The sequence below is a fragment of the Channa argus genome, chromosome 12, assembly GCF_033026475.1.
Source record: "Channa argus isolate prfri chromosome 12, Channa argus male v1.0, whole genome shotgun sequence".
Lineage (NCBI taxonomy): Eukaryota > Metazoa > Chordata > Actinopteri > Anabantiformes > Channidae > Channa > Channa argus.
This window is the reverse complement of record NC_090208.1, coordinates 22198251-22224464: the sequence shown is the minus strand read 5'-3', so window position 1 is coordinate 22224464 and position 26214 is coordinate 22198251. Positions and strand designations below refer to the sequence as shown.

At 39.3% G+C, this 26214-nt stretch overlaps 1 protein-coding gene across 3 annotated transcripts; it reads left to right on the top strand.

Moving 5' to 3' along the window:
• Positions 1 to 844: 844 nt before the first annotated feature.
• gigyf1a (GRB10 interacting GYF protein 1a) lies at positions 845 to 26214 on the top strand. 3 transcript variants are annotated; one of them, XM_067523579.1, is made up of 26 exons: positions 845 to 1084; positions 6407 to 7008; positions 7101 to 7164; positions 10087 to 10216; positions 10443 to 10538; positions 10890 to 11007; positions 11593 to 11701; positions 12088 to 12287; positions 13094 to 13323; positions 13475 to 13592; positions 13771 to 13956; positions 14562 to 14716; positions 15223 to 15388; positions 15520 to 15686; positions 16253 to 16353; positions 16452 to 16552; positions 16675 to 16748; positions 16959 to 17096; positions 17347 to 17550; positions 17674 to 17888; positions 18016 to 18164; positions 18298 to 18461; positions 18792 to 18836; positions 20040 to 20184; positions 20468 to 23794; positions 23926 to 26214. In XM_067523579.1, the coding sequence occupies exons 3-25, from the start codon at positions 7130 to 7132 to the stop codon at positions 20533 to 20535; spliced, it is 3114 nt and encodes a 1037-aa protein (XP_067379680.1). In that variant the 5' UTR covers positions 845 to 1084; positions 6407 to 7008; positions 7101 to 7129; the 3' UTR covers positions 20536 to 23794; positions 23926 to 26214. The 3 variants fall into 3 exon arrangements, with proteins under 3 accessions (XP_067379680.1, XP_067379679.1, XP_067379678.1); XM_067523578.1 differs by having other exon boundaries at positions 15520 to 15743; positions 16968 to 17096; XM_067523577.1 differs by having other exon boundaries at positions 15520 to 15743.

Sequence of the window (26214 nt, the reverse complement as noted above, 5' to 3'; positions counted from 1 at the left end):
CACTGACAGTGAACACCTACACTCTCTAGCCATTCCATTAGTTACACCTGTATAATCTAATGTAATGCAGTACAGCAGCTCTGCCATGAATAGTACTATGATCAACTTATAATTTCTCAGTTTTTAAGTTGACACTTTCAGAAATGTGATACTTGTGCTATATCTTTATTAATAAGGTAATAGTGGGTGGTAGAGTCCAACTGGAGTGCATTATATTACGAGGAAGTTCCAGTGTTTTGGCCACCCTATTTAAAATGAATGAGGTTTGCGAAACATTAGAACCATTAGAAATGATGACGGAGCTGCTGTATGGATTGAAATGGTACGAGTGTACTGGGCCTTATAAAGTGACCGGTGAGTGTACGTTCAATGTGAATTCAGGATCACTGTTATTCGACAGCGTCATCTACTGATTGAACCCTGTTATTACGTAGCACAAAGTACCGCACATGCCCTGCTAGTTAATCAGTTCACTTACAGCGGTACTAATACACAAGTATGTCCAGTATGGTGCTACTGACTGCGTATTTTACGACATCAGCTTAGTGGAAAGTGAACCACGTTGTTGTGCGACAGCAAGGCGCTGCATGCCAAGTCTGTATTGAACTGGCTCTTTTAGATGTGCCTTCGATGCAGCCGTCACGCTGGAGTTGCCTCCCTCATTAGTTTACTGTCTAAACACTCACGCAGCCTAAATGCAATAGCAAATGCCGTCGCAAAATGTGTTAACTACCAGTGTGCAATCTAGTAAATAGGGGTGTGTGTGGACTGCTACAACCAGGCTACAACATTGGTTAGCCGCTTGTCAATGTCCAGTCACGTGGTGTCACACGGACGGCCATGTTTCCGAAACACAAACAACAAGAAGAGCAGCGACTAGGAGCCAGCAGACACATACTGATACGCAGCAGCGACCGTTGGAGGAGAGGTTGAAATTTATAAATCATATACAGAGCACGACTTTCGGAAAATACGATTCTGTTGAATGAATACGTTTACAGTGTTTGAAGAGACCAATGCATATGATAAATTGGCTGTAGACACAGCGTGCAGACGAACAGTCTGGTAGCTATAAACAGTGAAGGTAAGCCATGGTTCCTCTTTGCAGCTTGTCTTGTAGCTAGCAAGCTAATGCGAGCTAACAGGCTAACCTCGTCTTTTGCAGCTCAAATGGTTTGGATTTATCTGTTGTAAGAAAAACATTCTCACTCAGTTGTTTTACAGCTAAATCTTTGTTGTTTTCTTCGACGTGTTTGTTTTATTTACATCGCATTAGTGCTAGCTAAACACCGACAGAGGAGTGAAGGTGGTCGTCCGCACATTGGCGGAGCAGGCCGGGGAGTCTGATTGCAACACTCCGCCCCCCTCCGCCATCATATCTGGTGTCATTTGAACATACAAGCCAAGGCCTTTAGGAGCAACGCATACTTAGTGCTAGGTTATGATAGCACGCTAGCTAACCAGTATTTGATATAAAACAAAAATATGATGGTGTCACAAATGGCGATGTGGTGGAAGTGGTTTCCAACAAGCTGCCTTGCTGTAATTGGCGTAAAAGACGAACAATGTGGCTAATGTTAAGCTAGTTTAGCTTTAAACCTGTGACGGTATATTAGCAAACGCTAATGTCAACCCGAGTTATTTAGACTGTATGTTAGCCGTCTTTACCATCAAACTATTTATCACTTTTAACATTTTTTTTTAACTTACACATTGGTGCACACAGAGCCTTAGTTTTAACATAGTTTTCAACATCCTTGCGGTTTGAAATAGTTATCCCGCCACGTTTGATGTACACAACGTTAGATAACCCCGAAATGCATTGGAAACTAATTTTCTGTAAATATAACTATTTCTGCGTGACCTTGGTTCAGTTGTGTCTGTGTAGAAGTAGTGCTAGACTCTAAATACTTCTTGTTGTGCTTTCTGAAGTCAGGATTTCAGTTGTGAAATACACGATATAACCAGAACAACCACAGGAGAACAAAAGTTATATATTGTTCTCAGAAATTATAATTTTTATAGTGACAAATAGAAAAAATATGCATACATCCTAACGGATCTTGCTGTTATGCGTTATCTTTATCTTAGTCATATCTTAGTGCCTGTGTTTAAGGTAAAAACATTCAACTAATTAAATAAAAAAAACATTTTTTTTAAGGTGTTTTGGTCATTTTCACTAGTAGAGAAAGGGAGATCATTAATCAGGTATGGCAGTCAGAGGTTTGCTGAAAATTGCAAAAACAAAAAAACTTTTTTAGCAGGGGTTTGCCCCCCCCCCTCCAGATTTATTTAGAATCCTATTGAGGTTAACATATCATAAGGTAGCACACAAAGAAACGTGTCATTAAGAACACACAAATGCAATAGGAAAATTAATAATTTATACTCACACTGCTGTGAAATGTAAACTAGACCTGTCTGCATCAAATTTTCCATTTGTCTGATGCGTCAAATGTTTGCACATTTCTAGTTATATTAATGAATGTCCTTTGAGCTCCTTGGATGGTTGACTGTTTAAGTACTCAACTGCAACTATCTCATTGTGGATATTCTCTAATTACTTGTTAGTCAATTACAATGAGACATAAGCAGTTGTAGAATTTCAAAACTAGCATTTAACACTAGAATTTGTGTGGTTTTCTGTAAAGGTAGTTATTACACAGGGATGTTTGTGACCATTCCTTGGAAAGTATTAAATTACCAGTCCTAAAACAATAATTACAAAATCCCCCATAACTACTTTTGCCTAACATTTACCACAGATTGAGATACTAGCTGAAATTTAGAATGCAAGTGCTGATGCCATTACATAAGTTTAATCAAATTATATTAATTAGTGACTTAAATTGCTTGTGAGGGTAAATGGTTGTCTGACTGTGTATGTCGCTGTGTTGACCTTGAGATATACTAGTCAGCGGCTTCAGCCCCCCTTGACACTGAATAGGTTAAGTGGCTTGAACAATGTATTGTTGGATGACGTGTTGTAAGACATGAATAAGATTTCATACATAGTAACATTTACTAGCAGAGTCATATTACTAACCTGAGGATGCTGCTTTTGTTATCCACAAATCTCTGTTGCCAACGCAGGGACACCCACAGCCGACGCTTTTTTAACTTTACATGCAGTTTTTTGTAACATTTTGAAACATTTGTTTCTATTTTCATATCTAATACTGCTGCATTTTTAAATATACCCGTTTCACTGTAGGTTTTTTACCTATGTTCAAGCCGGCTACTAGCTAACAGTAGACCTCCGCTGCCATCAAAAGAAGTGTAAATTAATGCGAGCTAGCCTTAGCACATGATGTGCATTGATGCTTTTGTTGCCTGTTATGCCCGTTGTGAAGCACTAAAGGGTAGAGCTGCATTACATGGCCAAAAAATAAAAAAAAATCTTTAATCACTGTTTTTTTTCCCCGCATACATTAACTCAAAACAAAAATTTACAACTCCGATTTTGCTGCCTTGCTGAATGCCTATGCACGTGACAATAGCCCTCGCGTTTCAAAATATAATTAATAATAACAAGAAGAGCTGTTCTTTTGTTGCATATTGTACAAATTGTAAAGAATAACACTTTGCAGCTGTGCAACTATAAAATTAACATCCACCAATAGTAACTGAATACTGGGTCATGAACACTTGCAAAACACAAGTGATCTACACTCTGAATCGTTCAAAAACAAAAATTGAAATTAATTCCCTATATTTACATTTACATTTAGTCATTTAGCAGACGCTTTTATCCAAAGCGACTTACAAGTGAGGTACAAGGCAAGCAATTGCCTGGCCAGAGAGAAAACAGGACTGAAATGCGGCACAAAATTCTGTGTTCATATCTGTTCCAGTAGCTACTCTTTATGTAACAGTAACTGCTGTTCCCGTCATAGACTGCTAACTGTAGCATGAATGGTATTGTGTGTAGTGATTAAAAATACGAGCGGGAACAAATCTTAGTACTTTGAAATCTTTACGGTTTTGGTGCGGTTTTGAAGCATACATGTCCGTGTTCCACGTTAGTAGTTAGGTTTTACATATTTTTTGCTGGTCTGAAAAGTGAACTTTCATGTCACCATTTGTCAGAAATATGGTTATGCCAATTTGGTACACATTGGTAATATTGCCATATTGGTAGTGATTTGCTTTACTTACTAACAAAAATAAATTGTAGCTCTGCCCTGTTATAGCCCCTATTCATCACATGGATTCATAATTCAATTCCTTAAAATAAGAAGGCTTAAAGAAAATGTTGTGCAAGTGCTAATGGCTTTTCACAAGAATTGAGACAAAATGGACAACTAATCTTCTGCATTGTTGAAATCTGAAAGGACGTGCATTGTATCAAATATAAATTCAGATTATGCAGTTTAACTTGGTGCTGGCAGAGAATGCAAAAGTATTAATTTTAGTAAAGCCCTTTCATTGTCTCTGAACTAGCTTCTTTTCTTTGAGGAGTTTGTGAAGAGTTTCTCTGCTTTATCAAACATCTTGTCAGGAATATACAATTACAGCTCCTAAGTCACTTTTACTGCATGCCAGTGGCTTAAGCCACACTCAGACAGACTTTTATTTTCCTTAGGGAAAAAAAAACAAACAGCCTATCATTCATTTAAACTGGGCAGGTGCGTTTATGCAATAGGGACTGGCACCACCAGGGGCTTCCGCAAAATTATGCGATATGGTTTGGCTTTTTATGTGATGCAATACTGGCCAGTTGCGTACATGTAGACACATGAGCCTTATGGACGTAACAACACTGTGTTTCTGCTGTTTACCTTGAAAGACACACTAATGTGATGCTAAAAAAAAAGTTGGTCACTGGGTTACCTCCCTGGAGTAAGAGTTGTGCTGTGCTGGCTTGTCTGATCTTTAAAACAATTATGACCTGTTTTGCTGTCTGATAAGTTTTCGACACATCTTTTTTTTTTTTTTTTTTTCTTCAGCTAGACTTCCTGTGTCGTATTTCGTTGCATCAGTGGTACTTTAAACAGCTCACTCCCACTGGCATGATGTGCTGCATTTTTTTTTTTCTTTCATGCGTGCCAAAAGTCTGAATATATTCTAAAGCCTATGGTATGTGACGTAGATAAAATCTTATAAAGGCATATTATCTCTTTAATGCAAAAGCAGATATTCTTGTCCCATACAGCAGTGAGTGCTTCTGCTACTAATACACACTGGTACATAATGAGTTAACACAACCAGAGAAATGGTTACCTCCATATAAAGGTCATAATAAACTATTTTCTGTAATCTCATGTCACCCAAACCTAAGCAGTGGGATGTTTATTAACTAACACTGGGATGGTAATTGGCTAATGCTGATAAAATCTGCTCCTAAAGAGTTATTCAAGACACCAGAATTGAGAGCCCCAAGATCCAGTTTAAGGAGCAGTTTGAAGGACAATGGCCCTGACATTCAGCTAGTTGTGTATGATTTCACAGTTTTCAGTTATAGTTGAGACTATGTTGTGTTGAATTTCAGGAAGCGTACGTCACACAAAAACCCAAATCTAAAATTGTATTCTACTTCTACTGCTGTTTTGTCCTTGGCTAAAACTTCAATAGACAGAAAAGTAGTGTTTATAGAAGTGTTTATTTTAAAATAAATTAATACATAAATAAAATTAATGAAACAAAAACTGAAAAGTTCTCTCTGGCAAACGAAAAAACAACATAAGTTAAGGTATGGGTATCATTGCATATGAGCCCATATGTCCTGAGCTGTGTTAATGGACATCTTGAATTCACATAGTAAAGATGGGAACATTATTGTGGTTTTAAATTCAAATGATTATTAAATGCTTTGCCATAAATTTCACTGCTGTGATTGTAAAAATCTATAAATGTATCAACATCAGGATCATTGGGGCACTGTTTTCATGTGTGATCATCAAATGTTGATATTTAGTTGCCTGGATATTGGTTTAGTTGCCACAACATTTTCAGGGAACTTTTCTCAGCCAGTTGTGTTGGTTTAGAAGCATCTGGATCACAGCATCATTGAAATCGAGTCTCTACGTTTCTAGATGGAAAAGCTCCAGTGAGCAGCAGAAAAGCTGGGCTGTGATTGAGCAGTAGACTAGAAATAGCTTGTGGTTTCATTTATTCAGTGAAGGAACACAACAGTGTTTTTCTCTCTGCTCACTGTGCTGAAACAGATTGATCAAATTGGACCGGTACCTTTGAGTGAATATAGGGCACACAACAGAAACGGTGTGGCAAGGCAGCATGACAGCAAATCAAATTAGGTTTCCAATTCTATCATGGTACAGGCAGACCGCCAAGCTGAGAGAGTGCATCTTAGTAACAGTTCATTTAAGTGTACACTTACAATCTTTCTTCTAATTGTTCAGTTTCTCAGATCCTATCTCTTATACTGCCTTGTTTGTGTTTTCAGTGGTGCAAAGGGTGGAGCACAGGAAATAAAGGAGTTACCTGGAGGGTCTCCTTCAATCCACATTTCAGTTGGAGCGACAGAAAAAGGCACAGAGGGAGAGAGAAAAGAGAAGAGGATTGCGAGTCGCGTCTGCTCTTGGCAGCTGATCCAGCAGCCTGATCCATAGTTTTTGCTGTTTTTTTGTTTCTGCATAACATTTTTTGATGAACCAGTTCATATTTTTAACTTTATTGTGAGATATAACTGCTGTAAAACTAAAAAAGAATATTAGCAAGAGTATTTTATTTTGTTCCATTGTCAATTTCCAAGGTTCTTTTTGTTTGTTTTTTTATGTTTAACAACGTTTTTCGGCTGTGAGTAGCAGGAGCTTCCATTCTCCAAACTATCGTCAAACCCCCTTCCTTATCTAGTTAGGACCTGATAACCTGGTATTCCTCAAGCACCTGAAACTGGCAGCTATTCTCTTTTTGTCTGTGTGTTTGGGGAGCTCTGTGACCACAGCTTAAGCACCACTCAGCCTTTTAGTCACCTAAGCCTAACTAAAGCCAGCCAGCTCTAGCCTGGTCCAGACCAGTCCAGCCTGCTCCGATCATCTGGACAGGGTAAGGCAGCTCTGGCCGCATCTTCTCCTCTTCTCATACATTTTTAATAAAGTGTTTTCCTGCAAAAAATAAAACTATTTTTTTCTTTTTAGATACTCAGTTCTGTGTGGACGTGAGGAATATGACTGCTGAGACTCTTAACTTCGGCCCAGAATGGTAAATGACATCTTATGTTATTAGTGTTTGAAAATAGTTCTGAATATATAGAAAATTCTGTTGTGACAAACGTGAATCTTTTATTTATTGTTAGTTAGACTGTAAACACTGAAGTTAAATCTAATGCACATACACTGAAGGTTAACTCTTTCACGTGGGTTTTCATCAGCAGTAGTAATTAGCATTTTTAAATGCAGTAGTTGAATGTACAGATAATTTCATGTGTTGAAATAACATTTTGGTGTAAGATAGCCATAAGAAAAATCAGGGCGTTATTAAATCAGAAGGAAGATTGATATATATACCCTGTTCTGTACTTGTATAAGGAATGTGCCAGTTCTATCCTTTAGTAGATTAGAAAAATTGCCAGTGTTGGTTTTAATTGTTGATGAATGAAATAGTAACATGACTATATTGGTTTTGGTGACAGTAGACAAATTATGCAGATCTGAAGCAAAATGCTATACATTTGCTGGTTCCAGTTTGAAAAATACATGAGATATTTTTTGTTTTATTTGACTAGTGTGTGTTGCATTTTGGACAGTTAATTGGACAAAATTACGTAACTCGCTTTCCCTGTATGACTTGATGAACCCAGAGAACACTAGAAAAGGACTCTAGAAACTTTTTCCCATGCTCTTTAATTAATACAGCATTCAAGTTTGTATTAAAGATCTAAGGTTTAAATAAAATACTGCATTACAAATCTTGAAATGTCAAATGTTCAGTTGCTATAGCAGCGGAGCAGGGAGAGGAAGGGCTTGACAGAGAGTAGATAGATTTAGTGTTTCCAACAACCATAAACTAAAAGTTGCACGTTGTAACTTAGTGGCCTGCGAATCACGTGTGCCAAACTGTGATCATCAGTATGGATCAACAGTGATTGATTACACCTCTACAGTTGGTAACCAAGTGGCATGCATTTAATTATCAGGGAACTCTAAAGGTTATTACTTTTGAACCATGCTTGTACTGGCTTGGTTCTTAAGACTGTATGCTAATGACTTGTGGCCCAAAAGACTGATAAACTGTACTATTCCATGTACTAGTCATATTGTCATTTAAATTGTTGCTACAGAAATAGTGAAAACATTGTAATAAATGTTAAAGTCTATATTGCCCACAAAAAGTGTGATCCCACCCACTTTTCTTGAGATTTTAATAACACTACTTAGCCAAAACATATTTAGTAGAATAATGCTTAATGGAAATAATCTTAGTTGTGATTTGACTAGAAACCTACTTATTAGTTATTTTTTAACACTATACCATGTTCAAACCATCCAAAAAACAAACAAACTACTTAAATAGGTAAATCACTTTAACTAATATATAAGTAACAATATTAGTTATTAATATGTTCTGTGGATTGGTATATTAGACTTGGTGTGAATTTGCAGAGGTGTGTTGAACTAATATGGCCTGACTTTTTTTTTTTTTTTTTTTTTTTTTTTTTGTAAAAGGACAGAAGAAGATATTCTGTTGTAATTATAAAGCAGTTATTGTTACAGAAGTGTCCTGTCCATCTCTGGCTGTGTTTCTGCCGTTTCTCTTTCCTCCTCTTCAGTGAATGTTTGTGTAGAGATTAATGGGGGTGGGGGGCGTAGTCTAGTTTGGTAGCTCTCCATCTCTAACGGCCTGTGACTGCTGTGTGCATTCTTGATGCAGTGCCAGCCTTGCAGAATATTTCAGTCTTTACACATCTGCAGCTGCTCTCTTCTATTCTCACCCACTTTTATCCCTCTATCCTTTTTAATATAGCTACAGAGTGTCTCGTACAGCTGTCTTTAACAATTCTGGAAATGTCTGTTCGAATTGCAAGATTGTTTAGACAAATTGAGATTTATTTATTTTTTGGCAGTGGAGCCAGCGAATGTGTCGGTCATCACAGTAGAATGTAATGTGAAGAATGGGCCTGCTATGAATTTAGCCGTATGTAATACTTATTAGGCCAAGTACAGAGCTGTAAATGTCAGACGTGATCATGGATGTATAGTAGGTGGAAGATGTTTTACATTTCATGCTTTCTTTTTTTTATTAAGAGGGCGAACTAAATTTACCAGAGGCAAATACAAGTGAAGTACATACAATTATGCACAAATATTTTTTTACTACCACTCCCATTGGCATGTTTCCTCAACTCTCCTCTCATGCATATTAGTCGCTGCACCACTTATTTTTACCTTCGTTTATATGCCACAAGCTGCCAACTGGTCTTTCCTTATACTTCTCTTTACCTTTGTCGCTGCAGACCCAGTTCCACATCTCTCTGAGTTGCATATGGTTTTGATGTTGAACTGTGAGTCAATGACACACTTTATAGATGCATGTGAATGTAGCCATTGTTAAACAGCAGGGCCTGGTAGCTGGCTTTTTTTTTTTTTTTTTTTTTTTCATTAAATCTTGAGATTGGAAAGCTCATATATAATCTGTGTTGAGCCCGGTATATTCAGAGGAACCTGCGTAGGAAGATTGGGTGATTTATTACACAACATTTAGTCATTTTTTTTCTCTTTTGCCCAATAGATTGAGGATTTTTTTTCCCCCTCTAGTTTAGATTTAAAAAAAAAAAAAGACTGGTTTTGCAAAACAATTTTTTTCCTACATAAATTGGAGAATTAACACAGATATATTTCTAGACTGTGTAGCTCAAGCCAGTAGTCAGGAAAATGCATCAAACTTAGCTTTAAATAACTCAGTCTGCACCTTCCTGATCATTGTCACATGATAAGCAGTCTCGATTACCGCTTTATTTGACTTTGCATGTGTTTCATTCTGTTCATATTTTAGACACATTAGTCATACCTTTTAAAATGAACACCAGGATGTCCTATGGTCGGTCTGGAGTGTCAGCCAAGAGATATTGATGTTAAAAATGCAATATCCTCAATCTTAATTACCCCTGTACTCTTCCTCACACAGGCTCCGTGCACTGTCCAGTGGGGGGAGTGTGACATCCCCCCCTCCTTCCCCCGCCATGCCAAAGTACAAGCTGGCCGATTATCGCTACGGCCGAGAGGAGATGTTAGCACTTTATGTCAAAGACAACAAGGTTGGTGGTGGGGGGGGACAATTTCTTTCAGGACTGTATCACAGAATAAGGATATTTTTTTCATGAGTCATTGTTGCTTTAAAGTGATTACACAAGCATGTGTATTGCTTTCAACTTTATATTTACTTTTCTGTCCCCAAAAATGAGAATCTGTGTAGATCAGCTATAGTATGAAGTCAAGGTAAATTTAGGTTTGTATTTTGTATTTGTCTTGTATTGTATCTAGGTCCCAGAGGACATGCAGGATAAGGAGTTTGCTACTATTCTGCAAGAAGAATCCATGCAGCCACTGGCACTGGTACCTCTCACTGAGGAGGAGCAGGTGTGCCCCTAACACACACACTACTACACTGATACCTGCTAATATTGTACAGTTTCAGCTCATTGTGTGGTGTATGATCTGATACCTCAGTTCCAAAGTGAGCTGTTGTGTTGGTTGATAAATGTGGCTGTGAGCACTAACATTCCTCACATTCCTCCCCTTTTGGTCTTTCCATTTCTCTCTCTCTCCCCTGCTCTCTCTCTCCCCCCCCCCCCTCTCTCTCTCTCTGTCTCTGTCTCTGTCTCTCTCTCTCTGTCTCTGTCTCTCTCTCTCTGTCTCTCTCTCTCTCTCTCTCTCTCTCTCTCTCTCTCTCTCTGTCTCTCTCTCTGTCTCTCTCTCTCTCCTCTGCAGAGGAACTTCTCCATGTCTGTGAACAGTGTGGCAGTGCTGAGGCTCATGGGAAAGGGAGTGGGTGGGGCTGCCCCAGCTGGAGTGGTCCGAGGACGAGGGGCCACAAGAGGTGGTCGAGGTAAAGGGAAAAACATCCTCCTGAACATTCATTAGAAGAGAAATGGCAACAAATAAAGTACAGCGTTGATTCAGCCTAAGTGCACGTAAAATAAATCTACAACCACGTGTCCTAAAACCAAGTCCAACAGCAACAAAAGTGTAGCCTAGAGCTGTTGGCCTGAACTACAATGGCTGCGCTCCATGGAGAATAAAACAGTTTACTCAAGCCAACCACTCAAGTGTTTATTTCCCTTTTTTGTTCCACCATCTGGATGGAGCACACTTCCCCTTGGCCTGTCTAAATACTCCTCCTTTTGTCCAGCCACACCTGTCTAAAACCACCAGGCTTATGAACTCACCTTGTGCACACTATGGTTTGTGCCCATTATGACTAGCTAATATAAACACTGGCTATCTGGTCCAGGACAACCAAAGGCAACACGTACACTAAAGAGTGGTTTTCATAGTGTGTTTATGGGTATGGCTGTCACCAGCTTAAACAGGTTAGAAGTTAGTTTAATAGTGGTGAGTTTTTTGGGAGACCATGTGACAATTGTACAGAGCTAATCACAGATCCTGTCATTCTCTATGTGTGGATAATTAGGACGAGGGCGTGGAGAAGGTGGATTCTACCAAAGAAGTATTGAAGAGGCTGAGGTGGGTTTCACCCGCAGCGTCCGAGAAATTCACCGCAGCCAGAGCTGGGATGACCGGTAAGACTGACTCTCCAAACTCTACCTGAACTTTGCACATGGTCAAATAAATTATGGCTCCGTGGGACAGTAAGAACTTTTCTTCAGCACTGAAAGGAGCTTTCATCAACTGTAAAAAATTCTATAATCTGCTTTTAGGTTTTTGCTCTTGGGTAATTTATCTCTCTTTTGCAGGCATCTTATCTGCCTAGATTGAACTGAAGGATCTGTTATATTTATTCAGTAGTTTTTATCATTGGCCTGGATAAAATTGTGTACATTTGTGTCATGATAAGATGCCAGATTTAGTTTTTTTCTGTAGGGAAAAGAAACGTAAATTTTCTGTGCTTGTTTTACTGTATCTATCAACTGATATGACTTTCTTGCCATTTCCCTCATTTCCTCAGGGGTGAACGTCGATTTGAGAAGCCGCTGCGGCGGGAGGTGGGGCGTCCTGGCTTTGAAGAGACTGGAGGTCCCGGGGGTCCAGGGAGGAAGGACTACACAAGGGCTGACAGCGATAACTGGCGCACCCTCCGGGAAGAGCAGGAGGAAGACGAGGGGGAGCCAGGGAGCAGCTGGAGACTTGCTGGACCCCGCAGGGATGGTATGATAAATACAAACATATATTAGTGCAGCCTCAACCTCTTGTTTTGTGTTGAAAAGCTTTAATAAGAGGAAATGCTAAGACCTCACGTTTTTTCTTTTACTAGCTGCAGTTTAGGAGGAATTCATTATTGTGGCAGCTTCAAGTGTTTAATATTAAGTCTACTGCTAATTTTAGCAGTTGTTCCATCAAAACAATATATATTCAGCTGAAATGCACTAAACTGGAAGATCCTGTTTAAAAAAAAAAAAAAGTGTTACAATCCCATATTTGCATAAGAACTCATTGCATTTTAAACAAACCACATTTGACTGTGTAACATTATACATTGTAAAACGTGGTGATGGGTTTTAAATATTAAAACGAGAATCAAACATTGATTTGTATTACTAATCATTCTGCTGTTTGTACCGAATGCTATTAACTCTGCTAATGTTTGCAGCAGGTCTGACTGAAGCAACAGGTCTACTGACATCTAGTGGCAGTGAAATGATTTCTACAACTAAAAATAGCTCTGCTTTAAAACTTATGTTTTGTCAGAACTTACAAGAGACTGTGTGACCTACAAACAACACATGTTCAATACGTTTAAAACTCCAAACTGTAGCTTAGTTAATAACAGATCCTGAGGCTTTAACCACATGACAGTCTAGCAATAACTCTGGCGACAGTTTTTTTTTTTTTTTTTTTTTTTCCCCTTATGAAACATTGTTTCTGTCTCTTTGCAATAGGACTCAGTGATTATATTTTGATGGTTGTTGCTTTTGCCAGTATGGTCACTGTCATCAATGCCTTCTCTATATCAGATGGTGGTCCTCGGTCAGCAGGCTGGCGGGACCACATTGGTCCAGGTGAAAGTCGGAGAAGGAAGTTTGATTTTGACTTCCGGGACTCAGAGGGTCATGGTGGTAGCCGACGACACCCAGGCAGTGAGGGACTAGAGGATGACAGAGACGGCCTGCCTGAATGGTGTACAGATGAGGAGGACACAGGGATGGGCACTTTTGACTCCTCTGGAGCTTTCATGCCTATGAAGGTGTGTTTGTGTGTACATGTGTTATTTTGTGTCATGTCTATTTTTTCTGAATATGGCTTGTCTTGTATTTCAATCATAATATTACTTTTTATTTTAACCCACGTGAGTGCACGGTTTCATCCCCTCATCACTCTCCTGTCCTTTCTCTAAGAAGGGTGGCAAGGAGACAATCCTGGAGGAGTTGGATTTTAAGGGGATAGAGGAGGAGGTGGATGAAGACACCCTCCCTGACACTGATAGGAGCAGTGCTGAGCGTGACAAAGACAAGGGTGAGGATCAGCAAATACTTGATCTTTGTTTGTTGAGTGATTTTTAGAATGTGATTGCATCTTATCGCCCTTAGCCTTCTCTGGTTGGTCTCTGGCCAACCAGAGGAGCTAATTATAACTGCTGCCATTGTCCCTTTTAATTTTGTTTCCTTTCCTTTTCTCCACTGCCACTTCACAGAGAGCAAAGAATGTAGATCTGCTGCAGTTGATTGTGAAGTCAAGCCAGCATCACCCTCTTCTTCACCTCCAACACAGTGTTCTCCTCCATCTCTGGAGACCCAACCCAGCAACATAGGCCCAGTGGGGGATAACACTCAGCTGGGCAACAGCCACCCTGTAAAGGTCAACAGCACACCTGGTGAAGGTATTTTGAGCTCCACAGCTCTTCACTGCTTTGAATATAAACTTTGTTGTGCCACCAACAACATCATTATTTCGTCTGTAGCAGTGTTATTTATTTTAGTTATGATTTTGTTAATTTGTTTATTTAGTTTGTTTGTGTGTGTGGAAAAGAAAAGTAGCTACATTGACCAAATCTTAATGTTGAGTTTTCCACTTTTTGGAATAACTTATCTTATAACAAATACTCTTCTTCACCATCCAAACTTTAAAACTTTTATCTTCTTAAATTACGGATTCAGATTTGAAGCTTTTGCGAGTCTTGTCCTAGCATTGCAACTTCAGATCTTGTGACATTTTAATGTTTTACTCTTTTGGTCTCGTGTGTGTGTGTGTGTGTGTGTGTGTGTGTGTGTGTGTGTGTATAAATTCAGCCGTGTTGATATTTTGGTTTGACATACAATATGTTTAGCCCCAGCCATTTAATATCTTGTTTACTGACCCTGCTGTATCAAATACAGAGCCAGTAGGTGTTTCTACCCCCAACATCCAGCATCACCGACCCAGAAATAGAAGTACTAAAAATAGGGTCCATTGTTTTATTAATGTTTCTTCTTGTTTTTGTGTCAGACATGGCTCCAGTTGGGGGCTCCAAAGCCCAGCAGAGCCCCAGCCCCTCCACCTCGTCAAATCTGCCTCCCCCACCTCCTTCCTCTGCTGCTCCTCTTCTTCCTCCATCTGGTGGAGACACTGAGGATGATGAAGGCATGAAGCACCTGCAGCAGGTAGGAACAACAATAGGGACATCTCAAGCATCTGTTTTAGAAATATATTTTCACATTATGTCTGCAGCAGTGGGAGAAAAATGTCAGTAAGGAAGAGATTAATCATTATCCATTATCCATATTATTTATTTATATAAACAATTAATTTTCCTATCAGGATTGACTAAAGTTTGGTAAAGCTCTGCAATATTTGTGCTGTTGAGCTGCTTTCATATGCTAGCACTGGAGTCTGCTGGTGAAGGGTTACATAGTATTCACAAAGTCCCCACCATCATCTGGCGGAACTTCTTATGATGTCCCTAAGATACACTCAGTTACTGAGTTTACAAAACTGTAGTTTGTGCTCACTAGAGCATCTTTCACACATTCACTGGAGTCCTGAAATTAAATTAAATTTTATTCATATAGCACCAATTATGACTATAGTTGCTGAATATTTTTTCCAAAGACAGGTGTAGACAATAAATTGCATTTAATAATGTTAATTAATGTTTGTGTTTGGGTAGGAGGCAGAGAAGATGGTGGCATCATTGCAAGACACTTCGTTGGAGGAGGAGTGTTTCACCCAGGCTCTGCAGCAGCAGGAGAGCAGGAACACAGCAGCCGCTCTACCGCTGACTCATGAAGCTGCTATGAAGTGGTTCTATAAGGACCCACAGGGAGAGATCCAGGGTACTTTTATACACTGTGGAAATTGAACATTGCACATACATGCATAGATTAATCAATATCCAATGGCTGAATTACAGCAATCTATATATTGGTTTGTGTTGTAACTTCCTTTCTCTCTCCTCCACTACCAGGTCCGTTCACCACGGTGGAGATGTGTGAGTGGTTCCAGGCTGGCTACTTTACCATGACACTGCTGGTGAAGCGGGGCTGCGATGAGGGCTTCCAGCCCCTGGGCGATGTTATCAAGATGTGGGGCCGAGTGCCCTTTGCCCCAGGGCCCTCCCCGCCGCCCCTGCTGGTGAGACAGCCACCACCAATGCAGCGCCCGCAGCCCACCCGGGGGCCCGCTGGGACTGTGAGTCAGAGCTCAGCCAACATAGAGGATTGGGGAGGGAAAGATACAATGGGGGGGTGATTGCTAAAAGGTCCTTCTTTAAAAATATCTTTGTAATTTTAAATTATGTTAGATGTTACATTTTGATAACTCCAGAAGAAATGGATGAATTAAAAATCTAACCTCATTCATAAAAAGGACATTTTACAATGGCCTCGACTATAAATGACGCCACATATCCCTCATTAATTTTGAATGTGGTGCAGTTGATGTTCTCCTTCATACAACACTAGAGGGGGAAAACCATTCCTTAATTGTCAGTTTGTAATAAATCATTGTATTGTTGCTGAATTTGTAGAGTGCAGTTTGGAGAATAAACAGATTCCTGTAAAAATTATGTGTGATTGATAAACCAACCCTTAGCACTTCCTTCTAGATTTCCTTTTAGTCCAGTATTGATGGATAAAGTGTTTAGTCTCCTGATTTTGAAGTTGCATTTTCTTAACATGCGCTCACTCTCTTTGTTTCAGGGAAACCTCGACCAGGAGCGCCTGAAAAAGCAACAGGAATTGGCGGCAGCAGCTCTTTATCAGCAGCTTCAACAGCAGCAGCTATTCCAGCTCATTAACAGGTACATTTTAAATTTTTGTTTGAACTGGTTTCAACATTCACTTCTGTCATTAAACATCAGGAAATTGGAATATTTGACTTAAATGTCCTGTATTCCAGATGCAGTGAGCAGGGTATGATGCCTTCGATGAATAGATCGATGTCAGTGCCAGATACAGGGTCCATGTGGGACATGCATACCTCAGCTTCACAGTCGTCAGGTACCTTCTAGACTCTGGCTGGTTTTGCACATACTCACACTTAAACATGCAATAAAAGGAAATTTAACAGATGTGGTATCGTATAACTAAAATATAAAATATTACTAAATATTTACCCGTAGGCGGTGAAGCCAGTCTTTGGGACATAACAATGAATCCTTCTACTCAGGGTCCAACTATAGAACAGATTCAAAAGGTGGGTGAATGCCTTAATTTATGTGTTTTGCACATTTGTTTTGTTAGTTTTAATATATTTTATTGTGAGCAGAAATATTTGAACTGAAACAAGTAACAAGCTATTTTTGTTGTTGGTAAGCTAAAGCTCAAGAGTTCAAGAGCTACCTGTAAATTGTAAGATTTTTTTAAAAAATTGGGTAAATGCAATGGTCAAAAATTAAATTCCCAGCTCCAGCAGGAGAGGCGAGACGCTGAACTCAGGGCGAAACGTGAGGAGGAAGAGCAGCGTAAGCGGAGGGAGGAGAAGAGGAGGCAACAGGAGGAGCAGAAGAGGAGGGATGAGGAAGAGCTCTATAGGCGCAAGCAGGTGAGATGATGAAACTTTCCTCTTCCATTTGTCTACATCTTACCATGATATTTGTAATTGGTCCAGATGATGATAAACATTCACAGTTGGCAATTCCCATCCATATAGTGTTATTATGTAGTTTAAAACGTATTGATACTGAATTATACTTAGGCCTGGTAAACATTTATTAGGTGCTCCTCTGTGATTTTCCAATAGGTTTTCCCTGGTCATAAATGCACATTTCCACTAAAAATCTCTATTCCTATAGTGCCGTCAGCAGGAACTGATCTTGAAGTTGCTGCAGCAGGCCCCCCAGCAGCAGGCTGCGGGGGCAGGCAGCTCAGGATGGAGTGGAGCTCCATCCACTGGGCTCACCAAAGCTGGAAAGGCCTCTCTGCTTGAAATGCACCAAGAAGCAGAGCGGCTTCTGAAGCAGCAGCAGCAGCAGAGAGCCCAGCAACAGAGAGACCGCGTGAGTGTAAATGACACTATTGTGAATTTATTTACAGAGATAATGTTGTTTGTAGAGATCGCTAATAAAAAAAATAGCACATTGTTGGTCATAATAATTGACCTGACATATCTCTGCTTTCAGCACACCAGTATGTCGATGGGGAGTTCCTCCATTGGAGGGCAGTGGGTAGAGGGTGTTGGCATGTGGGGCGGGCCTGGAGGTATGGAAGGTAAAAGTGGCGGTGGAAGCTCATCAGGCAGTATGGGCATGTGGGACGAGGCTGTGAAGAGCCAGGCCAGCTTGCGTGGCAACAACAACATGGGCTTAAAGAACAGCCGAAGCAGCCCATCTCTTAGGTACACAGTATCTGAAATGCAGCGTTGAAAGATTTAAAATAATCTTTTTTGCTGCAGATAACCTAGCAAAATTAATTTGTCTTTCAGTTCACCACTAAAAGTTTCTATTCGTGTATGTTTTCTTCAGTCAGTCTTACATGATGCGAAAGCGGACGGAGGACGAAGAGAAGCTGCTGAAGCTGCTGCAGGGCATGAAGCAGGATGGCTTCACCACCTGGTGTGAACAGATGCTGCATGCTCTCAACACCTCTGCCAACAACTCCTCTTCTCCGGATGGTAGGCTACTCAGCTTTTATGTATTTAGCTGTGTCATTAGTAAGGAGAATTCCTCCTAATTTAGTCAATTTGTTTTTTTCTATTCCTGTCCTCAGCACCGCTTAAGATTTAAACTGTTCCTGTTTTGATTTAGTTGCAACAATTGTGGCATACCTGAAGGAGGTGGAGTCTCCCTATGCAGTGCTGGACTTTATCCGGTCGTACCTAGGGGACACAGTGGAAGCCAAAGAGTTCGCCAAACAGTTTCTGGAGCGACGTGCCAAACAGAAAGCCAACCAACAGAGACAGCAGCAGCAGGTAGGTCTAAACTCTTAAGGTTTAGAAGTCCAAGAACCTCATGTCAGAAACAAATCTGGCTTGGTCTAGATATGCCTACTTTAGTTCAGGATCACAATTAAACATGTCACATAGTGGCTGAAGCTTTGGCTCAGACTTTATTTTGTTCTGTAAAGCAAACAGGGTTATCATGATTGCTTTCAGATACTTTGATGGGACACTATGTTGAACAATATAGACTTGTTATAGGACATGATTAAAATGCTTCATCATGAGTTTAAAACTGCTACAAAACAAACCCTTGAGCGTTAAAGTGACTGGTATAAATTCTCCCTCTTCTCTTTGTCTCAGTTATCAAAGGAAGTGGCTGGATTGAACATGAACTACCCTCTGCAGGTAAACCTGAAAATGTTTCCATATACTCAAACATTGATTTTATGTCCAGCTTCTCACAAAAGCCCTATCATGTTTTTCTAACTGCTAATTGAAAGAATGTTGCTCAATCTTTGACCTAAAGGTTCCTACAGACTAGGAAACAGTAGTGGCTCCACAGGTGCTAATCCTTGCTTAGTAGACAAACAGGTCTGTGTTGATTTTACTGTTGTTGTACTGTGATGTTCTGGAATATTTTTTCCCGTAATGCAACTAAATTGGTTTTAATTGAGGCTATCAATCCATTAAATATTTCTATTAATTGCACATGATCCATAGTTAATTGTGATTAATCACAATTGTTTTATCTGATTAGATTTTACTGTAAAGAGACATTTTTTTTTTTTAGGTTTTCATACTCTTATGAACTCAGAAATTGCCTTGTGGCTCAGTGGGTAGAGCATACAGAAGGATACAGAAGTCTCCTGTTTCAGTTACCAGGCCATGTGTCCTTGAGCGAGACACTCAGCGCTAGTTTCCCAGGTGCCACCTGTGGTTGCCAGGGGGATTTCACTGTAACATTCATGTGTAAATATCTACTCAATGACTATCAATAAAGCTTCTAATTCTTATTCTTTTAATAGAAGTGGACACATAAAACTGACTAGGTGAAGCTAATAAACTGACAAGTGGGTGAAAAATAATTTTGTTTCTACCTCTGCAAAGTCACATAGCCTTAACATGTCTATATCCAATATTATCCTCTCTTATATGTAAAAGAAAAGGTCATATTATTCAGGGAATTCTCTGTCACTCAATGATTTTTTTTTTTTTTGGTGGTTCTGTGTAATTACCTGCTAACAGGTACAACTAGTATAGCAAGAGGTCTGGTTTAGTGTGGAAGCTGACAGAGAAACAGGCATAAAAGCATTATATACAGACAACTATTGTTTTAGTGTATTCATAGAATGCAATGGGGTCATCATGACAGAATCTACCTTAGTCACATCAAAATGACTCGTGGTGTTAAAGGGGGTTTGTTTTTAACTCATTTTTATTTTGTTAACCTTAATGGCCTTAGTTTTATTTAAATTATTGCTTTTTGATGAACCTTAATGGCCTTAGTTTTATTTAAATCATTGCTTTTTGATGATGTGTTAACTAATTTTTTTTTGGAGCAATAGACGGTTCACCTTGACTAAATCTCCTGACTTCTCCATCTGTTAGGATTCAATGCGAGGTATGAATCCAGGCACCCTGCAGTCCATGTTTCAAGCCAACCACATGGGCAAGCCTAGTCTTTATGACAACCAGGGGGGAAAGATGAAGAAGAAACAGCCCATGACGCTGCACTCTGACCCAAGCATCTTAGGTATGTGACCTAACCAACATATTTTTCTTACATTTGATATGATTTATCTGTAGAATCTGTAAATTGTAAGGTAAATTGATATTTTTGATTGTTGTGTCACATAGCTGCTTCTTACATTAACAAGTTAATATTTTCTTTAACAAATAGGTTTATAAAAGGAGCCATAATGCTTGCTGGATTTTATCTCGATCCTCTGACTACTAGCCAGTTCGTCAAACTCCACTATGTGTCATTCTCCTCTGATCTTACTCTGCTCTCCTTGTTCTCCCCTCCTCTCCTGCAGGGTACTCATTCCACAACGCGAGCGAGTGTCTGAACCTGAATGAGATGGAGATGGTGGAGGATTACTGATGTGACGCAGCGCAGCAATAGCTACCTGAGGCCTTCTTGTCTTTTAATCAGACAAACCTGATGACGAATGTGCACTGCTGGGGGAACCAGGGGCATGGGGCTAGGATGGGAGCAAGCATGAGGGGAGGTGTAGGATGGAGGGGCCTGAATGTGCACCTCCAACTCTTATCCTCTGGAAAGAAAAAATAATTAAAGGGCTCCCTGCTAAATCTGTTGATCACTTGAGCAGGGGAGAGGGGGGGTGAGGAGGGGTGAAGTTAAAAGGAAGATAGGTATCCTCTGGCACTCAAACGATTAAGCACCTTATACTGAACTTATGCACTTTATTGAGATGGGATTTGAATAAGTCTTTTTGTGTGTGGGTGTGTGGGTGTGTGTGTGTGTGTGTGTGTGTGTGTTCAGAAGCAGTGCACATGTGGTTTGTGTACATAGACACAACTGTGTGCACATGCATACGAACTGGAAAGGGGGTCGTGAAACAGTTGGAGGGGTGAATGATCAGGCTGTTAGGTTTTCAAAGTCAGGGGGACCTTTAGTTTAAACCTTATCAGACAGCAAATCCTTTCTCGAAAGACAAACACTGTTGATATTTCTCTTGTTTAGCATTTTTTTACCTTTTATATAAAAAGTAAAGCTATTGAAAAATTGACTATAAAAACTTGAAGATTTGCACTTGCCTATATAAATAACAAAAACAAAAAAAAACAACAAATGGGGTTAGTTATAGAAGTGAATATTTTTGTGAATGTGTATGAATGACAGTGAGAGTGACCGATGTGTGATGCTTGGTTTGTGTCAATGATATACCAGTATGCACAATGTTGTGTTTTGTTTTTGTTTGTTTTTTTTTTGTTGCTTACCAAGATGTATGAAACATAAGAGGCCATTATTGTCTTCTTCTTCTTCTTCTTTTTTTTTTTTTTTTTTTTGTTGGTTCAAATGGTAATTTTTGTATTCTCATGTTTAGAGAGCATGTGTATGTGTCCCTTCCCCAAACAGGGATCTTTGTAAATGAATGAATGAATATGAGAGAGAGAGAGAGAGAGAGAGAGAGAGAGAGAGAGGGCAATTGCACAACACATCCTTTCTCTCACCAGCTCTTCATCCTAAGGCAGATGAAATAGAAATGCATAGATTTGTAAATGTTAGCTTTGTGCTCATCACACCATGACTACCACTAGTCCATTTCCCTTACTTTCTCCCTATGGAGAGCTGTCTCTAGATCTGTGAGGAATAGCAGACAGGGGAATCATGAGGGATGTGACTGTGCATCAAGATGAGAGTGGGTGGGTGGGTGTGTGTGCATGTATGTCTATGTGTGTTCAGAGTGAATGTTTATTCATAGTTCATAGAAATGAGTTAAGACTACAGGTACTCATTTTAAATACATGTGCTTTTTTTTGTATGTGTATGAATGCACATTTGTGCCTAAGAACTTGGATAGGGTGTGTGGCCACTGAGACATTAACTCTTTTTTGAGAGCGAGAGTGTGAAGTGTGTCAGTGCTCAGCACAGTGTATGTAAAGTATGTACGTTTATATCGTAAATATTTCTAGTTCAGTCTAGGGGTGATCCATCGGAGGATTAGTCCGGTCTGTTCTCCCGAGGTGTGATCACGTTGCCTTTTGTCAGCTCTCGAACTTGTGAATGAGAGGTGTCGAGTTTCTGACTCTGGAAAAAAAAAAAATACAGCATCTTAATGTGCAAGTGCACAGAACGGTGCATGAAATGTTAGCATATTGTGTTACTTATTCGTTGTTGCAATTTGATAATGACGAGTTTTCTTTTTTAATGAAAAATATATATGAATATATACATTATATACAAAGTTTAAAAAGTATTTGGACTAAGATAATGAGCACTTGAGGCTGCTATTTTTGTTGTGTTTAAAAAAAAAACTTCCTTAATTTGTTTTTCATTTGTTTTATTATTGCCATGTGAAGTGTGTGTATTATTTCTTAAGAAAATATTGAATGTATTCCAAAAAAATGACAAGAAACCCGTGCTGATACCAGAATTTTTTTTTTTTCCTCAGAAGATTTCAAAAAATGGAAAGAAAATACAAAAGCTTCAGAGAGTTTAGTGAGGTCGTCTTCTTTTATTTACAGTGGAGAAGGAAAAAAACTCGGGATGGATTCAGTTGAACACACTGCCTCTACAATCCTGGTCGTACAAATGGTGACTACGATTTCAAAAAAAGAACTCTTTATTCCATACTGGAGCTTCGGTTGTTTACAAACCACATGAATATCTGTGGGTGCAGTTTTTTTTTGTTTGTTTGTTTTTTGTTTTAATATATTTTATTTTGTTCCCACATAAGATGGGTGGGGTTTGCAAGTGCGCTTCTGCCATATGGACATTGAGTGGTGTTGGGGTTTTTCACTTTTCTTTATTGGAGGAAGAGCAGCAGGCCTCACAAACACATGGACAAGGTTATGGATCTTGAGACTTGATCAACCATGTAGTTGAGGCAGGAAAATCAAGGATTGGCTCTGTTTTGCGGAGAACAGAGTGCAGGGGCTGCATAACCATAGAGGGAACTGAGAAGGCGATATGAGTACACTTGCTTGGTGCACTTGTCTTCACCTCAAACCCTCATAAGCACTCACACCCTGCCCTCACCAACTCACCTATGCACTTTTGTTCATTCAAGCTGTGAGGTACCATTTTGGGGATGGGAGCACAATTACAACAGGAGGATTGCTACGACTTTGTCAAAGTCATGGAAACGATATTCCCAAACTGAAAAAAAAAAGACTTGAGAAACCCATCTTCTCCCAGCTCCTGTATATAACCATATTTTTGTATTACCTTTGAGAGTAGAAAGAAAATTTACAAATGGATGAAGGAAAATTCATGAGACATTGACTATACTATATGAGTGAATGTTCTTCAAGAAAACCAATGTTGTTGTTTCTTTTTTTTTTCTTTTTCTTTTTTTTTTTAAATAGTCTTGCTGTAAGTTTCCAATAGTTTGCCAGTAACCCTCAAATAATTGGGGGTGGAAGCGACAACCGTGTGGACGTGGAGATGTTGGACATGGTACAGTGACTCCAAGACTGACTTATAGATACTTATCAAAAAGGATGTTGCAGCGGCTACTACAAGCCCCCACCAAGAGTGTTTGATCAACATATAGAGTAAAGAGGCAGACATGGGTTAGAAGAGGTGCTGGCAACGATGCTTCCACTTTGCCTCCCAACCTGGTGACTGGCTTGAGAGCTGTAGAGTGACTACAGGGGGGAAATTCTTGGCATTGGTAAATTTTCTAAATTACTCTCTTGCATGACTTAATTTGAGCTTGTTATTGAATTATTAATTTGATGGCATTTTGTTTCCAACACGATTGTTCAAACAGTTTGATTGCTCTTTCTTTTTGTCTTCTCACAGGCGTCTGGCTGTGCTCTGCAAAGAGCAGAGGATCTAATGCACAGTCAACCCATAACCTGGTTATTTCTAAACATGTCTTCTTGAACCCTAAGAACCCTAAGAAATATTTCTGTCTTGACATTGGAATGGGCAGGCCATTGGCATTATGGGCTGGACAGTTACCAGATGAAGTTAAAGATTTATTGACCATAGATCCCATCTGTTTTGGAAGTGAGATTTGGGATTTAATCGGTCGCTCTCGGGACAGGAAGAGAATGAACAGGCATAAGTGGCTCGCATGATGTACTCCACCTCGACCTGATCTCCCAGGTGGTTTCGTGGCAGTCTTAACGAGTAGGACAAATGACCTGCTTTCCAGCCTGGAAGTCCCACACCGAAAGCTGGATTGGGTTGGGTGGCACGTGGCTGGATTACAACTAACCCACCAGAAATCCCTGCAGCAGCAGAAGTGGATGAACTCAAAGAATTGTACAAAAAAGACTTTAAAACATGACAAAACACCACAAAACGTAGCTACATGTCACATAGATTCCAGTGAAACTGCAGAGACACTACATGAACACCTTCAGCAAAAGCAACCTACACTCAGTTACACTGGCTCTCATCTAGAACCACGGCTGCACACTTAACAGGGCTACATGTGACCACACATACAGAAATACACAAACGTCAGTGCTCATCAGTATAAATCAAATGAGCTTTGTAAATAATGTAAAAGTTTGTGTTTTGTTTTTTCTCATAGTGGGTTTGCTTTATTTCTCTGTTAACATGCCTTAAAACTGTATAGTTCAGTCTTGAATTGCAACAGAAAATGTTCTCTAAATGATAACAAGGTGGTATCCAACTTAAAAGTTAACTTTCCTCTCGAGTTCAACAAACAAAAGCGCTTTCTACAAGACTGTCTTCTGTTGGGTTAAGGAACTGTACATTCTGTAATAACCTGATAAACTTAAATCTCCAAAAAAGTTTATAGTTGGCTTCAGAATAGTGTGGCAAAGCTGTTTGATTAATCTGATTTTGCTGGTGGTTGACTTTTGTTTTTCTAAAAATGAAGAGTGGATTCATTTAGATTTCCTGTTTATATTATTGAGATGCAGGTTCAATAAAGAGCTGATTCCTGCATTATTTGGAGCTGAGCTGTTGGGGTAGAACATACAGCAAAGACTTCTTTCTGTAGGATTGTTAGGTAACACTGCTCTAGGATTTAGTAAGCCAGCGTAAGAGTCCTTGTAAAATTGAGATATAAGTTAGGCCTTTTTCTTTTGTGTTTACAGTCTGGGGGACTTGCATGTTTTGAAAGCTACAAGGTGTTTTTTACAGTTTTGAGATGATGACAATTCGGGCATGTTTAAGAAGTTTGAATGTTTAGAGCAAGCTTGACACTAACACTTAGGAACTGGGTCACAACTTGGCCCAGATTGTCTCACCTCTGTCTGCACCTGGTAGTGTTGCTTGTCATCTCTGACAGCACTAAATAAATAATTAGCCAGCCAGTTGTCTGCTTTTTGAAAGGAAACTCCGTGTCTTGCTCATGTATGTATACATAATTGGATTAGAGAGATTGATGGTTTTAGTCATCAAAATGTTTTGTGTCCTCAATAAGTAAACAATATAATTTTTTTTTTTTTTTTATATCCAAACAGCAACTGATGATTACACTTTTTAAGGCTTGTACATTTTGATGAACTCAGATTATGGTGGGTAGTTACCTGCCACACCTTACTTATTGCAGTCAGTTGCTGAAACATTTAGTTATATTGAATTATAACAAAATGTTTCAGCAACTGACTGCAATAAACCAGACTTAAAGATTGAAGTTTCATTTCTGAATGTCTAAAAAACAAAACATGTTTTTTGACATTTTAAAATCTGATATTGTGTGATATTAGATGGTCAGTAAAACTGGCTTAAAAGAGTAAAAGGTAGCTGTGTTTTTTTGATTTTTTTTTTTTTTTTTAACTTGACTACAAATGATTTTATGATAAACTACATGGTCGTGATGTCAAAAAGCCCTAGAAGTTTGGTTGCATACTCGGAAAACTTCGTGTTGGTAACGAAGTTGATCATCTGGTTCACTGTAGGGCTGCTAACATTACTGGTCTAAAAAAATTCAAAGTTAAACCCCAGTCAGCTCAGCTCCTTCTCTTAATAACTCTTTCAATGTTGTTAAAATAACAGCATACATGTTAATAGACTGTTTTGGGAAAGAACTGAAATATATGTAAATAGTCTGGCTTTTGTTTGTTGGAAGAACAAAATAATTACTAAATAAATAGCATTTGGAAATGA

What these genes read in the sequence shown, in the direction of transcription:
- gigyf1a (XM_067523577.1), top strand. Translation starts at nt 7,130, where the DNA reads ATGACTGCTGAGACTCTTAACTTCGGCCCAGAATG. An exon ending in CTTAACTTCGGCCCAGAATG is followed by an intron (nt 7,165 to 10,086) that starts GTAAATGACATC and finishes TTCCTCACACAG; the next exon opens with GCTCCGTGCACTGTCCAGTG. An exon ending in GGCCACAAGAGGTGGTCGAG is followed by an intron (nt 11,008 to 11,592) that starts GTAAAGGGAAAA and finishes GTGGATAATTAG; the next exon opens with GACGAGGGCGTGGAGAAGGT.